The sequence below is a fragment of the Asparagus officinalis genome, chromosome 9 (assembly GCF_001876935.1).
Source record: "Asparagus officinalis chromosome 9, Aspof.V1, whole genome shotgun sequence".
Taxonomy (NCBI): Eukaryota; Viridiplantae; Streptophyta; class Magnoliopsida; order Asparagales; family Asparagaceae; genus Asparagus; species Asparagus officinalis.
This window is the reverse complement of record NC_033802.1, coordinates 6630801-6647585: the sequence shown is the minus strand read 5'-3', so window position 1 is coordinate 6647585 and position 16785 is coordinate 6630801. Positions and strand designations below refer to the sequence as shown.

The window sequence follows — 16785 nt, the reverse complement described above, 5'->3', positions numbered from 1 at the left end:
TCATCCTATAGTTCTCAGCTCGTGAGTTTGCCTTGACTAGGAATCCACCAAAAATGGAGTCGCATGATTCTGATATAAATTCAATGAGCTTCTAGTGAACAACATTTCTTGCAGTTTGATTTTTTAATCCGGACAGTGTAGATCTGGATACCCTTAGCGTGATATTGTCTATTAAACTGATGTCCACAGAACCTTCAATAATTGTCAACAATATCTGGCTCGTATAACTTGATAACTCTGGAACTTCATTTGATGCTACATAATGGTAGGAAACTTTCATAATTTGTTTAGCATTATGCCCAACTTATACCGCATGTGTTGTCCTTTTCTATTCAAAGATGGCAACTAGATTCTTGTAGTAATTATTGAAGATCAGGCAGGTGGGACATCTATCTTGGGATCGATTGTTGGAGGATCCAACATAGAAGAAAGGAAGCGTTGTGCAATTGAAGCGGCAATGCGAAATGTATCAGGTAGCTTTTGCTTTTCATAATATAAACTGATGCTATAAATATATTGTAGGAACTTTATTTCTGTAAACCTTTTCTTCATGTCAGTGTGTGCTTGGAGCCATTTGTAAAGTGTGCTTGGTGATTCAAAGTGACAAAATAGTAGCAAATTGAATATGATTTATTATGCTTTTTTATCTGCATTATTATTGTTGACGTTAGACAAAGTTAAAATATAATATAAATTAAACACAGTTATGACAACCAGCCACTTAGATGGGATAAACCATGCTAATGGTAATTCTTCTGTTAATTTCAATTCAATAAACCATGCTAATGGTAATTCTTCTGTTAATTTCAATTCAATATCCGTGAGTTATTAGCTTTCTTTTGATCCTAGTTGTTACCATTATTGTGGTCTATTTACTGTTTGTTTTGTGAAATCTCTGCTTGATTTAGGTTTCTGGATTGGAGGGTTTGGGCAAGGAGAAAGTATGGAGGAACGACCTGCTTTGCTCAACATTGTTACGGTAAGATAGCAAAATCAATTTTGTGCTGAAATGGCAAGTGAAACCTGAAAATACTTAAAGTTGCATAGTCTGAGTGAGCTGTTTCAACTCTAAGACCTCATATTTGCAGGCAGATCTATTGTCATAGCAATCGTATGCCATGTAACATGCTAGAAAAGTAGAAAGACCTGAATTTCTCATGATAATATCTGGAAATAATGTTTTTCCTACACCATGATTCATGTGGCTGGACTGAAAAAAATTTCAGGTACATATATGTTGGTTATGGGATATTTGAACTTACGCTTGACCTTATGAAAAAGGAAAAAAATAAAAATAAAATATCCAAAATGGCATGCTCTACATGTGTGCAAGATACTAGGAAAGAATCAAGATAATACTCGAGGAAACATCATATCTACATGCTAGATGCAGTCATGTTTTGAGGCTTTACCATATCAAGGGAAATGTGTGAGAGAAGCTAAATGATGGCAGTGGTAATGGAAATATGCTTTACATTGGCTAAGTGTAAATGACGTTTTGAGTTTTATTCTTGAATCATCTGTGACCGTGAGTATTGCATTTAACACACAATAAAACTCATCGACCATGGTAGTTTGATATTCCTTATGGACTGTTATGGTAGTGGTTAAGAGTTAGAATTGTCCAGAGCTATAAATTTCTTAAGTTTGGTCAATTGGAAGGATGGAGTTCCAAGTCCTGGATTTAGATACTTCCATACACATCCCAGAATTTGTGATATAAACACCACATGCACCTTTAAGCATGCTTGAGAAGTATTGATGGTGTGAACTATTCTAGAGACAGCGTAGGCGATGGAAATATACTCACAACAAGGAACTAACAGTTTACTGGATTTCAGTAGGTGATCAAGAGATTAGTATCATTTTTAATTTTTTCTAGGAAAAATTATATCTAATTCCTTATATTTTGTGTGATGCTTTCAGGACAGCTTACCTAAGGAGAAATTGCGTTATGTTTCTGGGCTCGCACTTCCAGGTACAAGTTACCGTAACTTGTGCTCAAGAACATATAGAACTACACTATGGATGAGTTCGTGCCTGAAGTTTGTGCTTTTTCTTTCTTTGCATACTCACTGACCTTCCTGATTTAGGAATCATTTCTTGCCTAAGACTTATCTCAAGTAAAAATTTGGAGATATATTATGAAATCATCTCCTCTGATGTTATCGCAGTCAACAACAATCCAGTTTAAAATTGAAATTCATATTCCATATTGACATCTATCTTAGCTTCATATTCTCTTTCAAATCTCCAGTGCAAACATAGATGCATGTCTTTCTTTCGAATTATAACAATGTTTTTAATTAGTTCTTATCCTTTCTTGTCTCTTATAGAAGAGGTCTTACAGGGTGTGGCTGCTGGTATTGATCTCTTTGATTCCACGTATGTAGCTAAATGCAATGTGCTGGTTAATTACTTAATCATATTGCTAAAGTTCAGCTTCTACTTTCAAGAAGCTCTTTATAATTTGTGAGCATGAATTTAGGTACATTTACCATCTGACACTTGGAGGCTTTGCTCTTATCTTCCCACTTGACATACTTGAGAACAACTCTGCAAATCAACAACACAGTGATATCGGTAGTGACTGCACCAAAATAAACCTACGAGCAACAATTTACAGGTGAGTGATTTCAACCACTTGCAGATATCAGCTAAAAGAAAAGGTCTTAATAAATGAGATGCCTCTAAAATGATCTTGTTATAACGATAAGTAGTCTAAGATTGTTACTTAAGCAACTTTGTACTCTTATTCTTGATTCCTATGCAGGAAAGATACATCGCCTATTGTAGACAATTGCACCTGTTTCACCTGCAAGAATCATACTAGAGCTTACATCAATCACCTGCTTAATGTTCATGAAATGCTTGCTCAGATTCTATTAGAAATGTAAGTGGTTCTTCAACCTGAAAAGTTTTCTGTCATAAAACTCTATTTCTGGTTATACTTGTTTCCATTCTAAGATGCTTTCTACAATGTTCAACGCAGTCACAACACTCGCCACTATATGGGATTTTTCCAGTCGATAAGGGAAGCAATCAAGTGTGGCAAATTTGACACTTTTCGCCAAAATTTTATTGATGGCAGACGTGCACATATTACTTCTGCTGCAGTATGCTTGTGAGATCCCATGGCTTTCACTCGGAACAAGCTCCTATTATTATCAACAAAATAGTAGTCAGGTCTTTGGTTACTATATTAGTTTTGCTTCAGCATGACCATAGTGTGTAAATGTAATATGTTAACACTGGAAGGCATTAATTTTGGTACTGAACACAATGCCTTAGAACAGTTCCTTGCCTTCAGTTGACTGCAACCCAAATTGTATTATTAACTTGTTATTTATGACATTTGCAACATGTTCTTACCTGTGTTTTCTGGCTCCATTTCTTCAACGTCACTGCTGGATATTTTCTGCTTCCAATCGCTCTTCTTAATTGGATCAGCTGAAAAGGAGCTTTAATGCTTGACATTTGGAGGCTGTTTGGCTCATTTCTTAGAAAACAAAAGCCTGGAAATCTGATGAAGAAACCATCTAAATAGGTTTCTAAACAGGTTTCTAAGTGATTTCTTTACGAAAACCTCCGAAATGGATTTTCTAAAAGTAAGGTCAAATCAACCAATAGGAGGATGCCACCTCATCCTTCATCTTGATTTCAAAGTGGGAACCAAACAAAAGAAAGAGAAATTTTATGGGAAATAGATTTTCCTTAATGTGTTGTCTTGATTTTTTTTACCAACCAAACAGGCCCTTGTTGCAAAACTAATTCTGATGAAAATTAAAGTGCAGGTTAGGGAGTCCAAGTCCTGTAAGCTTCCAACTATATAAAAAAGAGTCAACTGCGTACTAGACTCCTTGTACTATTGTTCAATTGCGGATATACACCCTTATGTTTATCTGCAATATTGGAACTATGCGGAGTAATATCTGCAACTGGGTGATAGTACGGGTCTGTCCACAATTAACCCAAAAGGAAAGGAAAAAAAACAGAAAAAGAAAAAAGAAAAATCCTCCCATCTTCTTGAACTAGATATTGACAAGGACAAATTATTTCCAAACATTAAACATATGTATATGTTTGACACCTCCATAATTGAAATCTGATGATAACTCAAAACAGAATGGAATTTTCATTTAAAAAATTGTTACCCTTTCTTGCTGTCAGTAAGATACAACTCTTTAAAATGTTATTGTGATATTTGTTTTCCAAAATTAAAAAACTTACACCTGCATAGGTGACTGGATGTAACATACAAAATAAATAAGAAACTAGCTCTCTTTAGAGTATGTCTGAAATAAATAGGACAAGATCTTCTTGTAGTCACCCATCTTTACCCCAGTATTCGGATCGACTAAATAAGGTATCTGCAGAGCATAAAACAAAACGTGTTAAAGATATTCCAAATTCAATACTAGCATTATCTCTTTATTTATGCTTAATAATTAGACAACATGCAAAATTCCAATGCAGTGTCTGCCTGGTTTTCTCTTTTTAATAGAGTAGACGCTAGAGATTATTTGTGTTGGACACAAAAGGGATCATTCGTAAATACTTGATGAAATAGAAACACAAAGGTAAAAGTAAAACCATTGCAGTTATCTGCATATAGATGCTCTTAGATCATTTGTTACAACTTTCTAGTTAAGAAACATGAGGGTAAGGTGAAAATGATTATGAAATGTGAGAAAAGTACTCCGTGGTCAAAGTTTGATCAAATGAGGAATTTGGGAATACACGTCAAGAAAACCCTAATGGAGGGTGCATAAGATAATTACCTCCTTGGAACTAGATTCTTTGACGAGCAACTCATACTTCGATGACCCTTCTCCCACATTATGGAGAATGTAGGGCAGTTCTAGTTCACAGAGTGCTTCACGAACAATTCTTGCATACTAAAAAGGAATGAAGTAGGCAATGGTGAAAATTACTTTATATGGGATTTCAATTAGAGAAGGCAGAAAAAATTACCGCATTGTTTTCATATGAAAAAAGCTCCAGTAACTTTGTTGGTGCATCAGGTTTTGCTCTTTCCCATGTTGTCATCCCTCTTCCTGCTCGAAGTAGAGTAGGCACCCATCCTGTCAAAACTGTGCTGCATTATGGAGGGAAACTTTCTCAGCTTCCAAATTAAAACACGAGACTTCTAGCAGACAGAAATTAGCACATTGGAACGGCTTAAACATATGCAACTTTCATAAATTACCGATATGGTTAAAAAGAAAATATAAGATAGTAACTACGAGATTAAGAGAACAATGATGCGGGTGACAATCTGAGGATATCGATGCAGCAAACTCTACAAATAAATTTCGGCAATACACTTCAATTAATGAATCATTAGTTACCTTTCCAATAGCCCAAACGAAGCGTTTCTTCCTTGACCATATTGTTGGAATAAATATTTTACTATATCACCTACAAATGTATGGTAGGAGGACATAAAATTTCAGTACAGCCGCTAGGCAGTTACTTTAGTAGAAGAAAACTGTGAAGGGATTGGTGCGAAAGATTCCAACGAGGAGAGAACTTATTTGTTAAAGCCACAAGTTAACACCATAGTTTGATAGCTCACCACTTTCATACAACGAAACACCAGTGTTTAAGTCAACGAGAAAGGGAAACCTGCACAAGCACTGTTCAAAAGTGAGTGGTTATGCAGTTTAGATAATAAGATATTGCTAATTGCAGATAACTACATACTGCTAAGTTGTATCAAAAGTAAACACTTCAATATTGCTAATTGCAGATAACTACATACTGCTAAGTTGTATCAAAAGTAAACACTTCAATGATAGATGGGCTGCATGGGCACATATCCCTTCAAGTATATGAAAGTTGTATCAAAAGTAAACACTTCAATGATAGATGGGCTGCATGGGCACATATCCCTTCAAGTATATGGACTTTTAATACAAAATAGCAATCAGGATGTTAAAAGTAATTACAACAGTTGAGACCAACAAAGTACAGATACTGGTAAAAATTTCTGTGAGAAATTCAAAATACAATTATGAAAATTGCATCATGTCAGTCCCTTTAGAAACTTATTTCATTTATTATGCATATTTGAATACTTACTGCTGCTGACCGCCAATTTTACGAACGATTTCTCTGTGTCTTACTGATCCTTTTGGACATGGATAGACCTGAAAGAATGCAACAGAGAAGCCCATCATGAAACAAATGTAAGCAGCCTGAAATCACTGGTGTCTAGTAGGTATGTTCACTAGGACGCTAACCTGATAAAAGTTAGTAGAAAAAAATGCTGAATATAACTTTGACCATGCATTACTTGGAAAGAAAAACAAACCAAATTCATCATGAATAAGAAATGCATGCCTAAGTTAATGTTCCATAGCTTTGCTAAACATATTCTATATAAGATGTAAATCTCAACTGCGCAGTTGGTTACCTCTGCAGAAAGATCCAGCTCGGTCATAGCTTCCCGCACTCTTCGACAAAAAGGGCATGCCTCTGTTCAAAAAGTTAATGTTAAATTTTTTTGATATTGTATTATTGTATATGAAACATGACAAGGACTCTCATGAAATGTCTAAACAGGAGTGATCTTTTCATATCAACACTTACGTAAAAAACATCTAAGGAGATAGTGAGCAGTACAGATGACTATCTGTGTAAGATAATTGCATGAAAGTAGACACTAATGGGTAAAGATGCCAAAATCTAAGATGTAACTTTGAAAGAAGTTTTTTATTAATCACAATAATACTTTTAGAGAGAAAACAGGCAGAGGAGAAAAGCCAATCTTGAGAAGGCCAAAGGTAATTCAAAGAAGAAATAGCAAGTTTCGTATGTTTTCTCATTTCTATTTTACAAATTTAATCATATATAAAGTTGTTTTCGCCAAAAGTTGGTTTCGTTGTCGAATTCATTATATATTCGGTCGATTACAATAAATTCAAAGAAAACAGCCTTTTTATAAGACTCTTTTACACAACAAAAAGAAAATTACAACTCTTGAGAAAATAAACGCAGGATCGTTGTTTGGATCACTGCTTTCGTGGGTTCTTTGCCTGTGCCGGGAGCGCTTTGACTCGTGGACCACCAAATCACAGATTCTGATTGAATCGTGAGGGGTTTATGATTCTGACTTCGTTTATCAAAGTGAGAAATTGAAACGATATCTTATCGATGTAAGATAGTCGTTCTTCTTGAAATCAAGTCATCGATGTAAGATAGTCGTTCTTCTTGAAATCAAGTCAAAGCTTGATTATCAAGGATTGGCCGTAAGATTAGCGCCTCTGCTCTCTCTCTGCTCTGGATTGCTCTGGATTGCTCTGAAGTGCTCAAAATGATCAGCCCCCCGGAAAAATGGCCTTAGGAGGGTATTTATAACCTCCAATAATAGTTGGCAGAAAACAGGCTCGCGAGACAGCTTTTGCTGTCTCGACGGGCGAGACAGTGTTTGCTGTCTCGGCCCGCGAGACAGTAAACGCTGTCTCGGAAACAGTAATCGTCAGGCAGTTTTCGTTTTAACTGCCTTCCCACGTTTCAAACTCCGTTATTTTGGTAGTTATCAACGTGATTCTCGCCCACAACGTTTCCCACGTTCTTGAACAGTTAGTGGCCAGGTGTAGGGCAGTTACAAAGATAGTTTTGACCATCTGAAAGCTGTCTCACGTGCGAGACAGTAAATTCTGTCTCGCACGGCGAGACAGTAAAGACTGTCTCGCGCGGCGAGACAGTCAAGTCTGTCTCGCACGGCGAGACAGTCAAGACTTGTGTTCTTCTGCCTTTTTGGATGATTTCCCCTTGAGCTGTATTTGGATATCTTTCAGCATTTTTTTGACGTCTACAGATACCCCCTCCAAAGTATTCCAGACTCAATCTTTTATAGCGGAGTTCTGGGATGCTTTGGACAAGATAGGTCTTACTTATGATCCTTTCAATGCTTGGTTGAGTAGATCGTGTAGAAGAACTTGTAGATGGCTTCAACACTTGATCTCTTTGTCTCTCAGTCTATTCAGTGCTTTGTAGAATAGCTAAGATCCTTTCGGCATGGCGTTCATCGCTTGACCGTCGTCGAGATCTTGAATTGAAGCTGAAATTTGTACTTGTGAATTCAGCTTTTGTCATCAAATTGATACCGCATTGTTAATCACTGTATCAGTCTTCATAGGAACACAGTTTATACTCATGTATTTTTGGAGTTCTCGGGAAATAGTTTAACCTCGTATACCCGTTGGGAGGTAGCCAGGTTATTCTTAAGAATATTTTGAGTGATATTCTCCAGAAACTTCCTGTTGATGGTAGGGAAACAGTTTAGACTCGTGTACCTATTGGAGTAATATGGTCTCTTTTTTGTTGGTAGAGATGAACCCGATGATGGAGAGGAAAAATTTTATATTCTATCTTCTGGTCTCTTGTTTGTTGGTAGAGATGAACCCGATGATGGAGAGGAAGAATTTTATATTCTATCTCCTGGTCTCTTGTTTGTTGGTAGAGATAAACCCGATGATGGAGAGGAAGAATTTTATATTCTATCTCCTGGTCTCTTGTTTGTTGGTAGAGATAAACCCGATGATGGAGAGGAAGAATTTTATATTCTATCTCCTGGTCTCTTGTTTGTTGGTAGAGATAAACCCGATGATGGAGAGGAAGAATTTTATATTCTATCTCCTGGTCTCTTGTTTGTTGGTAGAGATAAACCCGATGATGGAGAGGAAGAATTTTATATTCTATCTCCTGATCTCTTGTTTGTTGGTAGAGATAAACCCGATGATGGAGAGGAAGAATTTTATATTCTATCTCCTGATCTCTTGTTTGTTGGTAGAGATAAACCCGGAATCGGAGAGGGAGAATTTTATATTCTATCTCCTAGTACAAAGGAAATTTGAGGTGGGATTTCTATTCAGAGAATCTGAATAAGGTTTGATCAATTGAGATTGGAAGCAATCTTAACTTTTATAGTTTTGATTGCACAAATCGAAGCTGGACCTCTCGCTCATGGAAGGAATCGAAAGGGAATTTTGGTTTTGGTCCTAACTGTAGTAAGGTTTGACCAAGTGGGAGTTCTGAGATGATCCTAACTGTTTAAAGGTTTGATCATTCAATTTGTGGACCTCTCGTTCATGGAACGAATCGAGAGGGGATTTTGGCTTTGGTCCTAACTGTTTAAAGGTTTGACCAAGATGGGAATTTGAGACGATCCTAACTGTTTAAAGGTTTGATCGTTCAATTTGTGGACCTCTCGTTCATGGAACGAATCGAGAGGGGATTTTGGCTTTGGTCCTAACTGTTTAAAGGTTTGACCAAGATGGGAATTTGAGACGATCCTAACTGTTTAAAGGTTTGATCGTTCAATTTGTGGACCTCTCGTTCATGGAACGAATCGAGAGGGGATTTTAGCTTTGGTCCTAACTGTTTAAAGGTTTGACCAAGATGGGAATTTGAGACGATCCTAACTGTTTAAAGGTTTGATCGTTCAATTTGTGGACCTCTCGTTCATGGAACGAATCGAGAGGGGATTTTGGCTTTGGTCCTAACTGTTTAAAGGTTTGACCAAGATGGGAATTTGAGACGATCCTAACTGTTTAAAGGTTTGATCGTTCAATTTGTGGACCTCTCGTTCATGGAACGAATCGAGAGGGGATTTTGGCTTTGGTCCTAACTGTTTAAAGGTTTGACCAAGATGGGAATTTGAGACGATCCTAACTGTTTAAAGGTTTGATCGTTCAATTTGTGGACCTCTCGTTCATGGAACGAATCGAGAGGGGATTTTGGCTTTGGTCCTAACTGTTTAAAGGTTTGACCAAGATGGGAATTTGAGACGATCCTAACTGTTTAAAGGTTTGATCGTTCAATTTGTGGACCTCTCGTTCATGGAACGAATCGAGAGGGGATTTTGGCTTTGGTCCTAACTGTTTAAAGGTTTGACCAAGATGGGAATTTGACGCATATTCGGGTTATCCTTAAGAATATAAGATTCTCCAGGAACTTCCCGTTATATAAATCATCCACCACCAGTTTCCTTTGCGAGACTGGGTTTAACATTGTACTTAGTTGGATAACCGAGAAGCAGTTTATACTCGTATACTCTTTGGAGTGAGGGGACACAGTTTATACTCGTGCACCCACTGGAGTTGGGGAAAACAGTTTATACTCGTATATCCGATGGAGTATAATGGTCGTCTTTACTCGACTTCTTTTGCCGTTATGACGCCGGAGTCAATTAGGGCTTGGATCTTGTTTTTGAGTCCAAAGCAAATCTCAGTGGGATGAAGAACCCTTCTGTGGTACGCACAGTAATTTGGATCCATAATCATTTTAGCACCATCCTGATCTTTAATAGGTGGTAGCTCGATTTTGTCATTAGCGAGGAGGTATTCCAATATGGCTGGAGCTTCATCCTCTTCGCTTGTTTACCCCGAGATTTTAACTCCTTCCAAGTTGTGGATGGCACGACCCCCAGAGCTTCCAAGACATCGATAGAGAGGTTATTGTGGCATGTTTGCAGGATGAACTCCTTCGTAACAGGATCCTTGCAACTAATTACCTTGTCACGGAAGCGTTTGACAAAATTGTCGACTGACTCTCCGTCTTTTTGCTTCTCATCCAAAAGGGTTCCGATTGACACTTCAGTGTCATCATCGAAGAAGTTGCTGAGGAACAAACTTTCCATGTCATCCCAGCAATTGATGCTCCCTGGCTTGAGACGTCGGTACCAATCGAATTCTATGTCATCCCAGCAATTGACGCTCTCTGGCTTGAGCCGTCGGTACCAATCGAAGGCGGGCCCGCGAAGGGTTCCTACGAATGACCGGACCATCAGGGCTTCGTTCCCAGATATTGCGCCGAGATGCGACTTGAAATAGATCAAGTGCTGAATAGGCGAGCTCTTCCCTTCAAACGGTGTGAAGTTAATCAGATTGAATTTGGTCGGGTATGGTATTGAATCCCATTCCCTCGGATAAGGACATGGAATACCCGTCTTCTTAACTTCTTGAGCCGTCATCAAAGCATTGATTTTGTCTTCAAGTTTTTGCATTTTCCCGTCATCGTCTTCATTTCTTTCTGAATGATGTCGAGTAAAGATAATTGGACCACCCCCAGTGAGAGGTGCTATTGAACCACCCCCAATATCGTTATTGGGAGGATCCGTTAAACCACCCCCAGCGTTATTGCCATTGGGAGGTGTATCAGCCATAATGACTTCATCCACCTCTGGATCACTGTCATCTACAACATTCCGAGTGTGGTGGCTGGATTCAAATCGCTGATTGGACTCAGGAGGTTGAGGCTGTTGAGTTAACAGTTCTCTCATTTGTTGGATAGCCAACTTCATTTCTGTCTTCACTTCAGCTCTAATTTCTTCACGTTGTTTGGCTAGAGCTTCCTGAAGTATTTGAGTGAACTGATCAGCAGTGATTGTGAATACTTCTCTGATTTGTCCTGTGCTAGACATTGTATCATCAGAAGCGATTGCAGAATAAGTGTCCGAGAATTCATCCTCCGAGGACATTCCTTCTTGCATTCTCTTGTAGTCTCTGCGTCTGATAGCTCCTAATTGGAGTCGAGACATCCTTTGAGCAATTCTTGGATTGACTTTTCCTTTCGGGGAAAAGTCGGGATTTGAGTCACTTGAATGCTGTTTAGACTTTCTTCTATCAGCCACGTTGATGGTGACTTCAGGGAATTCATCATTTTGGACAGCTGCTCTTCTTTTGCGGAAATGTCTCGGCTTAGGTTTCGATAATACAGAGACTTTTCGTGGGATGACTTCTCGTTTGAAACAGTCACATTCTGATAATGCTGTTTTAACGAGTCGCGCACAGGAACAACGAGAGTTTATCTCTCGAATAACTCTCTTTCGAAAATTATTCACAACTTCAACTTGATAATACGATTCATCGGTATGATTGCCAAAAAATCGTATCGTCTGTTGGTATGATCTCCCAGGTCGAAAATTATTCACAACCTCAACTTGATAATACGATTCCTCGGTATGATTGCCAAAAAATCGTATCGTCTGTTGGTATGATCTCCCAGGTATGACGATATCATTTGGTGAATGCGTCTTCTTCTGGGGGTATAAAACCTTGTTGGCATTCTCAGGACAATTTATTTTTGTCTTTAAGCGATCCAAGGTTATGTCGGGAGTCGCACGTTTAGAACCACCCCCTTGTGGGTATGGAGTCTTAACGGGCTCCGAATGCTGATTTTGCATAAGTCCAGACTTCAGAATCCAAACTTGGCGGAGTTTTGGTGATTCTTTGGTCACCGTTTCCTTCCTCCTTTCTCGTCTTTGTTGTAAGAGAGCACGGGCATGAACAACGTTTGCACGACGTTTTTGTATACGTTCTTGGAGGGTCGAACGAGCCCTTTTGATGAGTGTCCATTCCTCCGTTGTGAATTGTGCAGAAACGTGAGTAGTTCGTCGTTGCGTTGAACGAACCACTTGTTGTTTCCTCGACTCTAAATCCGCATAATAACGAACTCCGTCGGTTTGTTCAAATGCCTTAGCTATTTGACGAGCACGACGCTGACGCTGTCTCTGACGAGCTCTTTTCGTCAATGTCGGCGGGCTTTGATTCGATGACTCTTCAACTAGATAAGAGCCCTTGTGAGCAGAGGTGTTGCGAGTGAAATTCTCAGCAACAATCAAGCGAGAGTCTTCATTTTGTGCCTTCTTTGGCATGCAACTCTTCCTCAAAGCACGACGCTGACGCTGTCTCTGACGAGCTCTTTTCGTCAATGTCGGCGGGCTTTGATTCGATGACTCTTCAACTAGATAAGAGCCATTGTGAGCAGAGGGGTTGCGAGTGAAATTCTCAGCAACAATCAAGCGAGAGCCTTCATTTTGTGCCTTCTTTGGCATGCAACTCTTCCTCAATTGTGAGATTCTCTTGTACTTGCGAAAGGATGATGAGAGATATTCCTCAAACTTGGTTTGGTCGAATTCGTATTTGACCATGGATTCAACTGGAATCTTGATCGGCTGCGACACGACGGTCTCGGCAGCGAGACCGTTGGCTCCCACTGTGGTCGCCAGCTTGTTTTCGCCAAAAGTCGAATTTGTTGTCGAATTCATTATATCTTCGGTCGATTACAATAAATTCAAAGAAAACAGCCTTTTTATAAGACTCTTTTACACAACAAAAAGAAAATTACAACTCTTGAGAAAATAAACGCAGGATCGTTGTTTGGATCACTGCTTTCGTGGGATCTTTGCCTGTGCCGGGAGCGCTTTGACTCGTGGACCACCAAATCACAGATTCTGATTGAATCGTGAGGGGTTTATGATTCTGACTTCGTTTATCAAAGTGAGAAATTGAAACGATATCTTATCGATGTAAGATAGTCGTTCTTCTTGAAATCAAGTCAAAGCTTGATTATCAAGGATTGGCCGTAAGATCAGCGTCTCTGCTCTCTCTCTGCTCTGGATTGCTCTGGATTGCTCTGAAGTGCTCAAAATGATCAGCCCCCCGGAAAAATGACCTTAGGAGGGTATTTATAACCTCCAATAATAGTTGGCAGAAAACAGGCTCGCGAGACAGCTTTTGCTGTCTCGACGGGCGAGACAGTGTTTGCTGTCTCGGCCCGCGAGAGGCAGTAAAGCACTGTCCGACCCGCGAGAACAGTTAAACACTCGTCTGCGCGGAACAGTAACTGCAGGCAGTTTTTATCTTAACTGAGGCTCCGACCAGCTTTAAATTCCCGTTATTTTGGCAGTTTATCTACGTGATTCTCGCACAGACACGACGTTTCCCACCTTCTTCGACAGGTTAGTGGCCACGTGTAGGGGCAGTTACAAAGATAAGTTTTTGTACGGCATGCTGAAAGTGTCTCACGTGTGAGACAGTAACTTGCTTGTCTCGCACGGGCTAGACAGCAAAGACTGTCTCGCGTGGGCGAGACAGGAGTTAAAAGCTGTCTCGCCTGCAGAGACAGTAAAGACTGTCTCGGCAGCGGCGAGCATGTAAGATCCGTCTCGCGTGGCGAGACAGTCAAATTGTCTCGCAACGGCGAGACGTAAAGATCTGTCTCGGGCGTGGGCCGAGACAGTCAAGTCTGTCTCGCACGGCGAGACAGTCAAGACTTGTGTTCTTCTGCCTTTTTGGATGATTTCCCCTTGAGCTGTATTTGGATATCTTTCAGCATTTTTTTTGACGTCTACAAAAGTAAAAAAGGGAAAATATAAAATCTAGTTTAGTCATGGATCAACAAAGTATATGTAAGCGAATAAACCTAGATGCTATTCTGGTATTTCGAATAATTCTTAAATATAACCTTCAATTCTTTCTTATGTTAGAAACAATTAGAGAAGGAATACAAGATTTATCAAGGTGAAATAAGATATGGATTCATGTCACTGCTCACCAGCAATTAGTTACTAGTGTATATGTCTCATAAGCAGTAAAGACAAAATAAACACGAGAAAGCAATCCAGACTCATTTTAGGCAAAAGCGTACTCCGATAATACTCAAAGCAACTAGCACATATCAGCTTATATTTTATTTTCCTTATCATATTTGTTTCACTTAATCATTTAATGAATGTTATATAAATAAGAGTACAGTTTCGAGTATGAAGAGGGAATTATTTGATAATACTTGTACTAAGATCCCATTATAGTAAAAAAATCCCACAAGCAACAAGAAGTGTACCAAATTCGTAAAGTTGCAACTTTGGTGGATTTGCAGTAGAATCTATGCTCTGTGTGGTGCTAATTGAGGTTCTCGATCCCCATGGAAGCCTTGCCAGACTAGATAAAGATGATGTTGCCACCTGGAATATCAGCATTGGAAGCATCAAAATTTGCAACCAATAGAGGACAACTGTGATAACAACATCAGATTTCACTAAATAGCAGTTGAGTAATTTTATTGCTCAAGGTTATTTCCGGTAAGCTCTGAACTGATGGTTAAAATTTATACACAGATGAATGTTGTTGCTCATTATCAAAGAAACAGACAAGAGAAACTAGTAAAATGTGTAAGATGAGGTCTCTATAAAACACACGAATGAAGAACTTATCCTCATTAGAAAAAGGAACTATAACAAATCCTCCTCAGACATGAACTTGAGCATATCATCATGACATTTAAGGACCAGAAAAGATAGACAAGCCTACTGATTATCCTAAACCCTTATCATATGCTACTAGTAATTAAGCACAATAACACCATAAAGTTTGTTTTCCAAATTCCAACTACTATGTAAGGCTTCCAGAAGTTGAATTTTGCATGTGGGAGACTTGTCATTGACATTTACATTTTTGACTTGAATCATATCACGTGATTGAATCATGCTTACCTCTGGTACACTCAGCAGAACCGAGATGACAGAAAAAAGTGAAAATCATGACTACATCAATTTTAAGGATGCATCTAATGTTAGTGAAAGGGGGGAGAAAACACTAAATCTGGAAGCCCGATAGATTAATTTCCATAAAACATTGATACGATGAAACACTAAAATATTAAAGGGAAGAAGCTTACCTCTAAGAGATCATTCCTTTCTTGTGAAGGATCTCCTCCCTGTAACAAACAACAAAGCATACATGGAAACTAATAAATATATAGGAAAAAAGTTAAAAGGGGTATGCATATTTGTAAGGAATAATAATGTATAAGATTGAAGCATGATCAAAATTTTTGTTAACCAAGAAAAGTGTAGGCTCTTTCCAACTACAGAAAATTTCGTGACGCTAAGCCCTTCACTATTTCCCACCTACACTTATCGGGATAAAAGTTAAAACAGCTACTGCTTTTTGAATTTTTTCTAGGAATCATAATTTTGTAATTCTAAGACCTTCGTTGTTCCCTTTTCTACTCTTAACGAATAGAAAGTGTACTCTCTTCTTTTACAGTAGTCTCTCACATTAAAAATTAATTCCGGTTCCCTCTACCCAATTCTGACTTGCATCAACCATCTTTTTGGCGCAAGCTGTCAATCCAACAAGTAATTCTCATTTCCTTATCGATATTTTTACGTGATTTTGTTTTTTCTTAATGATTATGTAGGAGTTACCTATAACTACTTCCACATCTAATATTAATCTATAATCTAAAACATATATGGGCAACATAATCTGCATACGTCAGAATAACCCTCCTATCCATAAAACAATATATTCTCTATCACTAAAGCTAAAGCCACAACCAAATAGGCATAGCAGTATACATTCATGCACCAATCCTGTATTTATCGGCACACTTTTAACTAATCTCTTCTATGATTCAAAGCTATTTTTAAGCGCTTCGAAGCGAACCGCAGAGATTTCCCAATAAAAATAATATGTTCTTCAAATACCCATACACGAATTTTCACTAGTAACACATAGAACTGCTTTCATTTCACAATTACACATCAAAGAATTGAACAGCTTACACCAAAGAACTTGAGGAGAGGGCAGAGAACGGAGAGGAAGCTGCTCGCTGCTGGGCTCCCAGTGCCTGGAGAAATTGGTGGGTTTTGGATAGAATCATCCTCAGTCCTCGCAGATTTTGCATGGAATCTTCTCTCACTAGGGAATCTTAAGAACCCAGATGGAGATTTTGTTCTTGAGGATGGAATCTTTGAGTGTTGAGAAGGGAATCTATCGGGAGCCTCTGAGAGAGGAAAGGAGTGAGCAAGTGAGAGAAGTAACATTATGCTTTTTTGCTGAGAGAGAGAGGATTAGGGAGCACCGCGTGTTTGATGATATTTCTAGAGCAAACGAAAATGATGGTTATTTTAGATTCTAGTCCCTTCAATCTTCAATAATTCCATATTAGTTTTCAAATCTTTAAAGTTGCTCGTAAGCCCCTCAAATA

The 16785-nt window shown here is 38.7% G+C and overlaps 2 protein-coding genes across 4 annotated transcripts in view; one reads left to right on the top strand and one right to left on the bottom strand.

The window, feature by feature from the left end:
- The window catches only part of LOC109824388 (queuine tRNA-ribosyltransferase accessory subunit 2-like), a 7388-nt gene extending 4001 nt beyond the window's left edge, over positions 1-3387 (top strand). For 2 of the 3 annotated variants that reach the window (XM_020390977.1, XM_020390979.1), the window contains 7 exons: positions 377-473; positions 909-979; positions 1927-1978; positions 2337-2385; positions 2489-2626; positions 2774-2893; positions 2993-3387. In XM_020390977.1, coding sequence (XP_020246566.1) covers positions 377-473; positions 909-979; positions 1927-1978; positions 2337-2385; positions 2489-2626; positions 2774-2893; positions 2993-3128 — 663 coding nt within the window. In that variant the 3' untranslated portion in view covers positions 3129-3387. The remainder of the gene's footprint in view (positions 1-376; positions 474-908; positions 980-1926; positions 1979-2336; positions 2386-2488; positions 2627-2773; positions 2894-2992) is intronic. The other variant, XM_020390978.1, reaches the window with a different exon arrangement.
- LOC109824688 lies at positions 4113-16711 on the bottom strand. The gene is made up of 10 exons (XM_020391325.1): positions 16361-16711; positions 15469-15507; positions 14635-14755; positions 6419-6480; positions 6085-6152; positions 5579-5628; positions 5352-5421; positions 4975-5098; positions 4782-4898; positions 4113-4370 (listed from the first exon to the last, which is right to left on the bottom strand). The coding sequence occupies exons 1-10, from the start codon at positions 16619-16621 to the stop codon at positions 4275-4277; spliced, it is 1008 nt and encodes a 335-aa protein (XP_020246914.1). The 5' UTR covers positions 16622-16711; the 3' UTR covers positions 4113-4274.

What these genes read in the sequence shown, in the direction of transcription:
- LOC109824688 (XM_020391325.1), bottom strand. Translation starts at nt 16,621, where the DNA reads ATGTTACTTCTCTCACTTGCTCACTCCTTTCCTCTCTCAGAGGCTCCC. An exon ending in AAAGGAATGATCTCTTAGAG is followed by an intron (nt 14,756 to 15,468) that starts GTAAGCTTCTTC and finishes CTGATATTCCAG; the next exon opens with GTGGCAACATCATCTTTATC. An exon ending in GTTGCAACTTTACGAATTTG is followed by an intron (nt 6,481 to 14,634) that starts GTACACTTCTTG and finishes CTTTTTGAACAG; the next exon opens with AGGCATGCCCTTTTTGTCGA.